This window comes from Myotis yumanensis, unplaced genomic scaffold (genome assembly GCF_028538775.1).
Source record: "Myotis yumanensis isolate MYYU_CA2020_CCGP unplaced genomic scaffold, mMyoYum1.0.hap1 SCAF_13, whole genome shotgun sequence".
In the NCBI taxonomy this organism is placed as follows: domain Eukaryota; kingdom Metazoa; phylum Chordata; class Mammalia; order Chiroptera; family Vespertilionidae; genus Myotis; species Myotis yumanensis.
In genome coordinates this window covers 47,759,503-47,771,868 of record NW_027223764.1, presented here as the reverse complement: position 1 = coordinate 47,771,868, position 12,366 = coordinate 47,759,503, and the positions used below count along the sequence as shown (strand labels likewise).

Below are 12,366 nucleotides of genomic sequence, written 5' to 3'. Positions count from 1 at the left end.
TGGGCTAACAGCTCATCAAGGCCCCTCCCTTTTGCCTGTTTGTGCTTCCAAGTGTCTGGTACCTGCTCTCGGGGGCCGCTGGGGTGTCTGCTCGTTATGTGCGTGCACGGGGGTGCCCCCCTCCACCTCTGCCCAGAGCTCCCCATGGAGCCTGCAGGCTGTGGCTGTGCTTCCAAAGGGAGCACATGGGGATCCTGTTACTCTGGACAAAGGAACGGAAGAGGAGGGACCGGGGAAGTGCAAGGCTCACTCAGTTCCCTGTGTATCCCCACAGGGAGCAGAGAGACCCCGTGTACCTGAAGGACAAGGTGACACAGAGGCATTCCAAAGAGCAGTTTGAGACGGCTCAGAAGATTGAGCAGGAGTACAGTAGGTACTTCACAGGTAGGTGTGCGTCGCTCGGAGAGGTGCAGGTGGCCGGGAATCGGGTGTCCCGAAGAGAATTAGAAGTGACACAGCCATGCTTGCTGGGGACCGGTGATGCCCTTGCCAACACTCATTTCAGATGCTCTGATGGCAGGCGCAGGGCAGTGTCAGGAATTCAATAGGTTGAGAGTAAAGCTCCCTGATTTGGCCTCAGGCCATGGTCTGGCCTGTCCACCCAGGTCTGTCACGTGTGCAGTGGCAGGTCTGTCTCACAGCCTGTAGCACAGCTTCCGGGTTCCCGGGCGGCAGCACAGGGCGGCTCTGACCCTGTGCTCCCAGCACCTGCAGGCAGGTCAGTTTTGCCTTGAGGTTTGGTGAAGAAAAGCTGCAACCTTACCATCCCTGGTCTTTGAAGCGAAGCAAACGGCCACAGGCCTGGCCCAGCTGCTGGCTGTCGCTGACCCTGTGGCTTTCAGCCTCTTTCACAACGTTAGTCATTTGTGGGGGGTTAGTGGGGTGTGGGCACGGAGAGGTGTGGCAGTGATTGGCGTAGCATGGAGGCTGCTGGGATCTGTGCTTCGCGTGCAGTGGTTGTTCTCAGAACCAACCTTGGGGCTTCCCCGTGTATGTGTGTGTGTGAATTTCCAGTCCACCACAGACTAGTATTTCAGTCAAATACTTTAACAGTTACTAGAGAAATGAAGATTTAAAACTCCAAACTTATAAAATACAGGCCTTGCTTCTTTATTAGATTCAACAGACACAGATTCTGTCACATGTCTATAGCAGTTTCTAGCGCTCCCCAGCAAGTCCTGGTCATGCCCGTGGCGGGCACCTGGGACACGCTTTGTCCACTGCGTGTTCTGTGGAGCACACTGAACGCCCTGGCTGGTGTCTCAGGGCCCGTGGTGTTGAAAGCCTGTGAGCAGGGCTGGAACACACATGGAAACATCACGTCTTTGCTGGGAATCCTTTCTCGTCCATGGGATGCCCAGCTCCTAACCCCTGTTTCCTGCACAATTCTGCTGGGGATCAGACCTTCATAACACGCCCCCAAATGGCTTTTTGATGTGCTGGGCTCCCCAGGGGCAAGACTGGGCACCAGGCCTACTCGCATGTCATGCCCAGGGTTATATCTGGTTACCCTGTGACGGGCTGGGGAAGCCTGGCAAAGTTTGACACCCACCTTCATTTAAGCCCATGCTTCCAGCATCCTGCCGAACAGTGGACCAGATAGACAGGTAAAAAGCCAAAGTGATTTGTATTCAACTCCTTTTCTTCCCCAATTTCTTGCTGATGGAAGAGAGTGGACGGCGGAGAGGCAGGAGCTCAAAATAGGCGGAGAAACAGAAAGAGTAGATAGAGGGGGTGTATTTATTTGCCTCGAACCTGGGGTCTTCCTCTGTTGCAGGGGTCGTCCAGGGAGGAGCCCTGTCGAGCATTTGCGATCAGATCGTGGCCTTGGTCAGCCAAGAGCAGAGCAAAGTCCTGTGGATTCCAGCCTGCCCGCCGTAGGCCGCTGTGCTGGGAACAGAGGCAGCTTGTCACCAGCGTCCGTCCTGGCTCAGCTTCTCTGACTGAAAGTCCATCGGAGTATGAGCACCGGAGGAGGGTCCACCAGCAGGGCCCCAGACAGTGGGCCGCGACGCACAGACCGTCTTCCTCACACGTGTGCTTTAAGACAAAAACAGTAACCACCCAGGACTCCTGCTAGAGGTTCCTCACCAGCCTTCCGAGGCCGCGATCCGCGATGCTGCAGAGAACCTTTCACATCACAAGTTTACAAGCCTTTCTAAGTATTTGGTTGTTTCTGTTTACTTGAACGGCCCATGTTGTTGGTGCCCAGCCTCTGCCCCTGTCAATCCCGTGTTGCTTTCGTGTTTTGGTTTTGTTCCTGTTTTCAGCGAAACAACTCTGGAACCTCAATGGGCTGCTCTGCTCTGGAAGGTTCGTGGTGGGACCAGAGCTCTGAAAACCTCTACTCCTCGGTGGCGTCTCTCCCGGAAGGACATCGCCATGGCAGATGCTTGGACATCGGTGGTGGCAGAACCAGTACCTTCGTGGGGCCGACTCGCCAGCGGCAGTGGTTTCCCTGCCTGCAACAGGGCAGGCGACACTGGCATCTCACAGACTCGTCTCAGACTTTCCCTCCCGCCTGCACGCCCTCTCATCTCCCCTCCACCTGCCTTGATCGTTTCCGCCTCTCTCTGTCCTTCGGAGCCTCCCGGGCTCACGCCGACGACTGGTTCTGGCAGGAGGCTCAGCCGATGCATGCCGTTGTCCTCTGTAGGTTCTGTAAATAGAGACAGCCTTTCTCAGTGCAATGTTTGCAGGGTACTTCTCAAACTGTAGAGGGAGCGGCCACGTCAGCTCTTTTGGACATGGAAAATGTTTCAAACTTTGAGTTGAGAGTCTTCGGGGGAGCCTAGTGGTTAGTGTTGTCACTGTCGAAATCTAAAAAGCAGGCAGGATCCTTTAGTCTTGGCTGCAGCGCTCCCGGCATGCCCAGTGCTCCTTGAAGATGTCTTCGTTGGGACTTTTGTCTTTTCTTTTTTTTGCACTTCTGACGCTGGGTATCTCTGGCTGCAGATTTGATGTGGTTCCTCCCTAAACTGTGCGTCCTGTTGTTAATAGGTACTGTACTGGGCTCCGTGTGTCACTGGGGTAGGACTATATTTTAATACTGTTCCTAACATTTCATTTTACTAGCAAGAAATCCTTGATTTCATTTTATCCTTTGTAATTCTAGACACTAGATGATAGTGTAGCCATACTGACATTTTTTAAAAAGGGATATATTTTCTTGCACAGTTGTTCAAAGAGAGACACGTCTGGGTCCTCAGTGCTGCCCTTCGTTTTACAGGTACAAGTTTCTAGCTCAGACAGCCGAGACACGAGGCTGTCTCGAGTCTTACGCGCTCTCGGGGCGTTGCTCTGAGCTGCAGACAGTGGGACTGTGATGGTACAGTGTGCACAGGTACTGTTCCAACAGACTGGGATTTTCTGTAATGAAACCTTACTTTGTATCAAAAGCAAAACAGACTTTAGTACAATAAATAAAGGTCAATTTCTGTAACTTGTTGTGATGAAGGCGCCTGTACTTACTGTTTCCCGTCTTTTCCTGCTTCTTCCTAACTTCCTTCGTCCCCGGCAGCAGGAACCAGCTGATGTGTGGGCTCCAGCTCCAGTGTAATCAGTAGCCCCTTTTCCTGCTGCATCAGCCTCTCTCTGACTCCCTCCTCCCCTCCCATGCGACCATCCGTGCGTCCTTCCATCCGCCCATCTGTCCAGCACAGCGTGGGTGCGGCCGCAACCAGGTGGCTGATTGCAAGACTCAGATCCTGCCCTCAGGTGCTCACATTCAGTCTGCAGGTTTGGGCCCTGGAAAGCAAAGGGGAAGGGACCCCATAACGTTCCCAGTCAAGGCCTTGTCTGCAGGGGTAAGGCCCAGCCTGGAGTGAGGGGGACAGCCTGGTGGGGCTGTGACAATGCCCCCAGCACTGCAGGGCTCTCTGGAGCAGCCTGTGTTCCAGGGGCGGGGAGGCTGGGAGAAGTAGCCAGGATGCCAGGGCTGCCACAGTAAAGGCTCCGAGGCCTGGGGCACTGAGGAGCCCTCCTCTTCTCTTGTGTGGAGGAGCTTGGGGGCCTGGAAAAGCCTCTTGCTGCTGTGGGGACAGGCCAACCGCTGGTCCTTTCCTGCAGGTTCCATTGTGGACCCGCACTCAGCCTCACCTGTGGTCCGCTGGCTGGGACCCAGGGCACAGCCCTACCCACATGCATCCAGCCATAGAGCTGCCCGCACCTCCTTGGCAGCCCAGATGCAGCGCTGTTCTCAGGGGGCAGTTGCTGTGACAATTTTGTCACCTACAGGGTAAATGTATGCAGGGAACGCTGCTTGTTTCAGGAATGGGTTCTTTTAAAGAGCTCAGCCATGTTGCCCAAACCTTAACAGTTTGCACTTGGGGCATTATTGCTGGAGGCTAATTCCAGCATGTCATAATAAATGCAAGGAGTTCATCAAAAGGTTGATGGAACTTGAGGCTTCAGCAGGGCTGAATCGTATTACCTGCTGCTGGAATAGCTGAAAGCATTTCCCCAAACCTGAAGATCTGCACATATGATAGCCTGCTGCCTGACAGCTGAGGGCAGTTCCCCCAACCTGATAATCTTACTGTTTACCAAACTTTACCTTTGATATGTATATCTGCTTTGCTAGAGGACAAAATGTGGGAATAAAAAGCCCTGAGTGCAGAGATTCGAGGAACTTAGTTACTAAAGCTAAGCTTCCTCTGACTCCCCCAAAATGCCTTCCAAATTTATATTTCATGTCTAGTGTCTAGTCTCTATTAATTTACTCACAGTCCCTTCAGATTCCTGAATCCTTCTAGATGCTTGAGAACGACCCCGGCACATTATGAGTAATTTTATTTTCTTTAGATGTATTTTCCAAATTTTCTATGGGAAACTTGGTTTTCTTTTATAATTACAAGGCAAAATTCATTCCACCTTTTAAAAATGGAGGGAGGGCCAGTCAAGTTGCTGAGCCCACACACTTTGGGGATGCACCAAGGCCGTGCAGGGCAGCCTGGGCACACTGCCAGCAGCCCTGGGAGGGGGTTCCTGCTCTGCTCTGAGCCACTGAGACCAGGTGGGGGTGGGGTGGGGGGCACTGTTCCCTGAGTCTCCCCCAGTTCGGTGCCTGTCGCATGCAGGCTCAGGTCTTTCTGGAAAGGCAGAGCTGACAGCTCCAGCCAGGAGGCCTTGGTCGGTTGCTCCTGGCCTCCGTGTCCGGGCCTTCAAAGACAGCACAGACTGGGTGATCTCCAAGGCCCCTTCTTGTGCTGACGCCTGTGCCAACCTCCCCCAGCCCTGCAGAGGCTGAGCAAACCCCAGTTCCAGGAGCCCTGACGCACGCACATGGCTTGCGGGAGGCTGGGGGCGAGTTTGAGGCTGGATGCTTAGGAACAGAAACGGAAGGAGTCTGGGTTAGGAGCTAAGCACTGGCCCAAAGCCTCGGGCCTCTTCTTGGCTGAGAGAAAGCTCTGAGGCTGAGCAGAGTGGCCAACTGCAGTTTGGTGCTAGGAAGCTGAGCTGCTGCCCGCAGTGAGTTGACAGGGTGGAGGGCCACCTGGGTCACGGATGCCAACCGAGGAAGCACAGGGTGGGGCTCAGAGGCAGCGGAACTCCCCCTGGGGAAGCTGGGCTGGCCTGGGAGTGACCGTCCTGTTGCAGGGGAAAGGCTCCGAGTCTGGGCCTTGGGCAGCTGGCCTTCTCTGAGACTCCCTTCTCCTGGGAGTCTAGCCTGTGAGTGTCCTCGCTGTCCCTTCCTCAGTCTGTGCTCTCCTCTGCTCACGCCTTCTGGAACATGGTCTCCAGCCTCTCAGTGTTGCCCCTGCAGGTCTTGCTATTACGAGTTGATGTGTGTTTTAACCTGTGAAATGTGTCACACATACAGAAGGACATCTATAGTATAAATGTATGTTCCAAAGAATAAGATGGGTGTTGTCTCTAAGGAGCACAGCACTACCTTAGAAGCCACCTTATGCCCAGCCCAGTTGAATTCTCCCCATTTTCCACCAAGTAGTTGCTTACTGACTTGTGGTTTAATCATGTCTTTGTTTCCTGTTTTTACCCCCCACTGGAGATATCTCGAAACAGTTCAGTTTTGAAAACACCAGGCATCAAGCACAAATTCAGCCACGTGGGGGAAGAACTCCTCTGCCCCTTTAGGTGAAGTCGGCCAGGAAAGGAGTGCGACCTGTGGGTCAGAGGGAAGCTCAGCCTCCCCGGGAGTTTATAAGAGCTCCTCTGGGGGTCAGTGAGCAAGGACTTGCAGGAGTCCTGGGACCAGGGGGCGTCACACATGAGTTCAGGTGGCAGCGCTCTCCAAGGACCAGGGCCTCACTGTCTGGCAGAAGTTCGGTCAGTGGAGGGAGAGCTTAAATATGGAATTCAGGAAGGCCTGTAAAACAGATTTCCTCCGTTCCAAATTCCAGGGCTACTCCGTTTCCTTCAACTTGGCACAAGCTGGGAAGCTTTCTCACGAAAATTGTAAGACAGGATTTCAGAACTAGGGGCTGGGCCCCTCTCCAGCCAGACAGCTCTGCTCCGCCCTGCTCCTGTGCTGGCCGGCTCTGCTCTGCTCCGGGCGGACAGCTTCAGTGTTGCAGTGTTTCAGCTCAACTGGGGAGACTTGTCTTCAGTCTTCAGAAAGGGTAAGTGCAGTTTCAGACCAGAGGGGACCTGACTTATATAGACAGGAAAACCCACTCCTGATCCCTGATTGGCCCATTCTCATGCAAATGAGGACTCAAATTCCTTGTAGTTTGGTCCAAAAGGCACTGACTGTCCTGATTGAAGCTGCTCTGATTGGTCAGTGAAGAAGCTGATGGGGGATATAGCTGTGCAGCTCTGATTGGATGAGGGAAACCTCAGTCCTATTGGTTCAAATAGGATTCCAGGAACCCCTTAGTAAGGCTGGCTCATATGGCGAAAACACAGTGCAGGGGGTGGTAGTTCCATGCACCCTCCTCTCTGAGGGGCAGGTGGTGTGAGAGGCCCGTGTAGAAATGACTGCTAGGCTGTTTTTTACATTTGAGCCCAGTTAGCCAGCGGGAGCCCTTCTTGTAGGCACCTTCTCTCTCAGGGTCCACAGTGATAAAGATGAGTTGAACAGTGCTGCTCTGCATGTAGCCTGCAAGAGTAACTCCTGTGTGTAACTGTCCAAGCAGCCAGGAAAGAAAATGCCAGTTTACCTCCAACAATGAAAGCAGAGGGGCTCGGATTCGGCCCGATAAGGCCAGCAAGAGGAATGGGCCTCTGTTCTGCTGGACCGTGGGGGTCGGAATGCACTGGACATCGATGGCATCACTGCTCTCCACTGTGCTGCCATGGGTCCACCTGCTTTCGGCTTCTAAAATAACTTTGCAGTCGTTGCCTCTGCTCTCCCCTTATTTCTAGATTGATGTATTTTTAAAAGAAATACTCTTCCTATATTTACTTTTTATTATTATTGATTTCAGACCTGGGAAGGGAGAAGGAGAGAGAGATAGAAACATCAATGAGAGAGAAACATTGACCTGCTGCCTTCTGCATGCCTCCACACTGGGAATCGAGCCCGAAACCCAGGCATGTGCCCTGACCGGGAATCGAACAGGTGACCTCTGGGTGCATAAGTTAATGCTCTGCCACTGAGCTACACTGGCTGGGCTATTTACTTTGTTTTAATAGAGGAACAAAATTAAGTTTATTTATCAACCTGCCTTTTAAACCCAGAAGTAAGGCTTCTACCTTTTCATTTTCCTTTACTAGTATATTACTCTCTGTGGGGCCTGGAAGAGCCTAGGATGCATATCTCATTCCTTTCAGGCGCCTCCCCTTCCAGGTTGTGGGTGTGTCAGGCTTCAACAAGAGAGACAGAACCAGTACAGAATATACGTAAATGTACATATTTATTACAAGCAATTTGCTTATGGATTGTGGGTACTGGCTAAGCAAGCCTGAAACCCACAGGGCCAGTGGTCAGAACGGAAGACCACAGGCAGGTGGAACTCACAGGCGAAGTTTTCTGAGGCAGACCAGAGGGGCAGAGTGTGAGCAGGATGGATTTCACAGGAACGGGTGAGACTGCTGTTCACAGGCGCAATTTCTTTTTTTTCACGGAAGCTTCAGCTTTTAAGGCTTCTGCGTCTGATGCCTTTCAACTGATTGAACCAGGCCCACCTACGTTATCCAGGATGCTCCCTGAGATTATCGTAATGTCTCATTAGGGGCTCTTATTGCATCTGCTGAATCCCTTCACAGCAACACCTAGAGTAGTGTCTAATTCCGTTCTGGGGACTGCAGCCTAGCCGAGTTGACACAAGAAAACAAAAAACAGCCAATAAATTAATTAACCAGTTCTCAGCAGATGGCCATTTGGATGAAGTTTGTAGTTGTGTTTACAGACTTATTTAACTTTATAGAAACTTCTATGTGGAGATTATAGTTTACAGATAAAGACATTGAGGCTTTACGCCGTTAGAGTAAATTGCCTGAGTCCCCCACCCCCACCCCCTTTTTTGCCATTTACCTTTAGGATTGTCAACATAAGAAACATTCAAACCCATAGAGAATTTTTGTGAATTTATTTGACCCAAATTGTCAACAATTGCAGGGAAGCAAAATGTCAACAGATTGAGATATTGCTCCAAAGAATGGCAAGTTTGCACCTTGTTTTATACATCACACTCAAAAGAGGAGATGCAAGCGGTTGCATGAAATCCACAGGTGATAGATGAGGGAAATGGGAGAAAGCAAAGTGGGGAAGCCTCTGGGATTGGATGAAAAGTAAAATGACAGACACACGCATCTTTTACATACTAGTAGGTGGGTGTGGGATAGTTAACAGTCAACAATTAACTCAATAACAGTGAGGGGATTTGTGGTCTCCACAGAGTGGTGTCTGGCTTTGAGGGGTCCAGAAAAAGGAAAATTACTTTGACATTCCAAAGACATGTTATTACAGATGCAAAAAGACATTAGACAGGTTCACTTAAGGTAAAGATTGACCTTTGTCAGGGGAGATGCCAGCCTAGGACATGACTACCTGCTATAAACTGCTTTTAGTTAAAAAGTTTTAATTTCAGACCATCCTTTGTGGTTACTTTAGGTCTCTGAGTTGGCAAGGCTACCACGCAGGCCTTCCCTGAGCTTGTCAGGTTAGCATGTGTCCCCTTTTTGTCCATACGTACCCCTTTTGGCCATAAATCAATCCAAAGGATGCAATGATGATCAACCTTTTGGTTGGATAACAAGGTCCCACAGTGCTAGGAAGGCTCATTCCTAGGAAATCTCAGTGTTAGTGTTTGTCTTTCTGAGCAATGGATCATTGGGGATGGGGCAAGACCATAACCTTGGATGGAAGTCAAGGCCAAATTTTTTTTCCTCCAAAGTGAATGGCAGGTAAATGGGAGGCAGTTAGGTCTTATGGGTCTTTATTAAGAAAAACATTCTCAGTGGTTCTCAACCTTCCTAATGCCGCAACCCTTTAATACAGTTCCTCATGTTGTGACCCCCAACCATAAAATTATTTTTGTTGCTACTTCATAACTGTAATTTTGCTACTGTTATGAATCGTAATGTAAATATCTGATATGCAGGATGTATTTTCATTGTTCGCGACCCACAGATTGAGAACCACTGCTAGATTATTTCTAATCTACAAGCTATTGTGATCCAGGTTTTGTTACCTGTCTCACTTTTATATATTTTGCATCTAATATAACTAACATTCACTTATAGTTTTGAGGGCATAATACATACCTTTTTAGTTTTTATAATCTGACCATGAGGTGGGTTTGAGAAAAGGCTAAAGAACAAGTATAATAATAATAATAATAATAATAATAGTAATTATTAGCAACATTGATTTGTAGGTATACAGGCCTTGTCAGTGTCTCTGGATGGCTGTCTGATGTTTGGGCTTTTCATCCTTGAAGAGTCTTTCATCTCCGGTAGGTAGGTAGTGGGTAGTATTAGAGACAGGGGCAGATGTCCATTTGCAGTTAGGCACCTGATAAGGCCCCTTCCAACACTGTTGGAGAGAGTCTTTAATAAGTGGATGAACATCTCCTGGTTGTAAGTTGTGGTCTTTGGAACCTTCATCTGCTGGGCCACACTGTGAAATGAATGTTACTAATTTATCAGTCCCTATAACCTTGTTAATGAGCCATTGATAATAAAGCAGAATGTCTCCTTTTAGTTTCCTTACAGTTGGAAAACAAAAAAATTTAAAAATCAATACTTAAAACAGGATCATAAGAATATTCTCAGTTCATTTAGTCCCATAACCAATTTTTTTGTTTATTCTGATTATTTGCCAGTATTTTCATGAATTCAGTTATTCCTTAGAGTTCTATAAATCTCCATCTAGGTCAAAGATATGACCTGCTTAGAAACGTCTAATTTAGAGCAAGTCAGAGTCCTTTTCATGTATTTTTCTAAAGATGTAACATATCTTCAAATGCATCAGAGTAAAACAATGACTGTCTATAAATGACAAAACTTAAAGTGGCATAGTTATAAGTTTGATTATAATGCAATTGATAAAAAAAACACCTTGCTTTTTTGTAAGACATAACATTTCAAGACAACAATTTCTTGGTAAATAATTACTGTAGAATGACAGAGAATAATATAAAGTCCATGTATATATTTAGATTCAATACAGAATTTCAATATATAAAGAACAGATAATATGCAAGACTTTAACATGCTGCACATGGCTTATTGGAAGTGTACATTGAGCACTGGCAATAATTCATAAACTCCCAATGTCCCAAGTACCACTGCCGGATGCCCCGACAGGGAACCATCACGTTTGGCTTGCCTGGTGTCGCTGGCAGGACACTTGCTACTCCTGGGCCTGTTTGAACTTGGCTTTGAATCTTTGCAAGTTCCTCCCTAGGGCAGGATGAAATGTTTATAACACCCACTTTAATAAAAATATATGTATACAAATAGAACAATTTTATTTTATTATTATTTTGGCGAAGCTTCCCATGTAATTTCAAGCATAATAAATAGGCCTAATTAGTTTAAAAGCTTTTCTTTTATAAGGAGAGAGAATAAATCCTTGAGGTATTCCAAGGCCCATTGGAATAACTCAAAGTCATCTTTTAGTTAAAAAAAGTCTCTTAAAACTTAAACTTTGAGAAAGTTGTCAAATATACTTAACCAAAAGATTATATCATAAATTCCTTGTCAATCTAGGTAAAACAAATGTATTTTATGGTAATAACTCTTAAAGACATGAATCAAACTTAAACTGGTTTTAATATTAAATATTTTGTCCAGACCACAGGATCCTGCTTAACCTAGATAAGTATTTAATCTCTTTAGGCCACTAAAATATCACACCCTAGTAATGCCATCCAGAGGCAGAAAACACATCTATATATATAAAAGGCTAAGCGACTATTCGACTATCTGACCAGTAGCTATGATGCACACTGACCACCAGGGGGCAGACACTCAATGCAGCAGCTGCCAAGCTGCAGTGACTTGGCAACGGCAGTTCTCAGGTGACACACTCCTGAACCAGAGAGGAGAGAGACTGATTCTGGGGTGCATCACTCGAGAACTGTCCTCTTGCAATCTGGGACCCCTTGGGGGATGTCAGAGAGCTGGTTTCGGCCCAATCCCTGCAGGCCAGGCTGAGGGACCCCACCTGCCAGAGGGACCCCACTACTCCACAGATGCCCTTTGAGCCCCAGCGCTGCCCCAAGTGCAGCCAGCCAGGGCAGGACCATGGGAGATTGGCTCCAGGGTGTGTCCGGCCCTTCTTGCCCAGTCCCACCCCGCCAGCCACCTTCTAATTAATTTTCTTTTAATGTGCATGAATCCATGCACCAGGGCACTAGTTACATATATATGTAGACAAACACATAAAGACCACACACATAATTTCAGTTCCTAATTTTTGTAGAGAAGGCACAAGATTTTCTTATTTGCTTTTCACATCTTTTAAGAAGACTAGAAAAGGGGAGTGAAGTTCTAAATGCCAAACAGATAGATCTGTTGAGACTTTTTGTTTGTTTGTTTGTTTTATTAAATCTTTATTATTCAGATTATTCCTCTTCCCCCCCCCCATAGCTCTCCTCCATCCAGTTCCCACCCCACCCTCTACCCTTACCCCTCCCACTGTCCTCATCCATAGGTGTATGATTTTTGTCCAGTCTCTTCCTGCACCCCACACCCCTTTCCCCCCAAGAATTGTCAGTCCACTCCCTTTCCATGCCCCTGGTTCTATTATATTCACCAGTTTACTCTGTTCATCAGATTTTTTATTCACTTGATTTTTAGATTCACTTGTTGATAGATATGTATTTGCTGTTCATAATTTTTATCTTTACCTTTTTCTTCTTCCTCTTCTTAAAGAATACCTTTCAGCATTTCATATAATGCTGGTTTGGTGGTGATGAACAAGGAGTTAGCTTTTTCTTTATTCTTTAGCTTTTT

The 12,366-nt window shown here is 48.0% G+C and overlaps 1 protein-coding gene across 3 annotated transcripts in view; it reads left to right on the top strand.

The window, feature by feature from the left end:
- The window catches only part of DLG5 (discs large MAGUK scaffold protein 5), a 108,173-nt gene extending 104,731 nt beyond the window's left edge, over positions 1-3,442 (top strand). For all 3 annotated transcript variants that reach the window (XM_070433051.1, XM_070433050.1, XM_070433049.1), the window contains 2 exons: positions 275-384; positions 1,778-3,442. In XM_070433051.1, coding sequence (XP_070289152.1) covers positions 275-384; positions 1,778-1,881 — 214 coding nt within the window. In that variant the 3' untranslated portion in view covers positions 1,882-3,442. The remainder of the gene's footprint in view (positions 1-274; positions 385-1,777) is intronic.
- Positions 3,443-12,366: the final 8,924 nt, after the last annotated feature.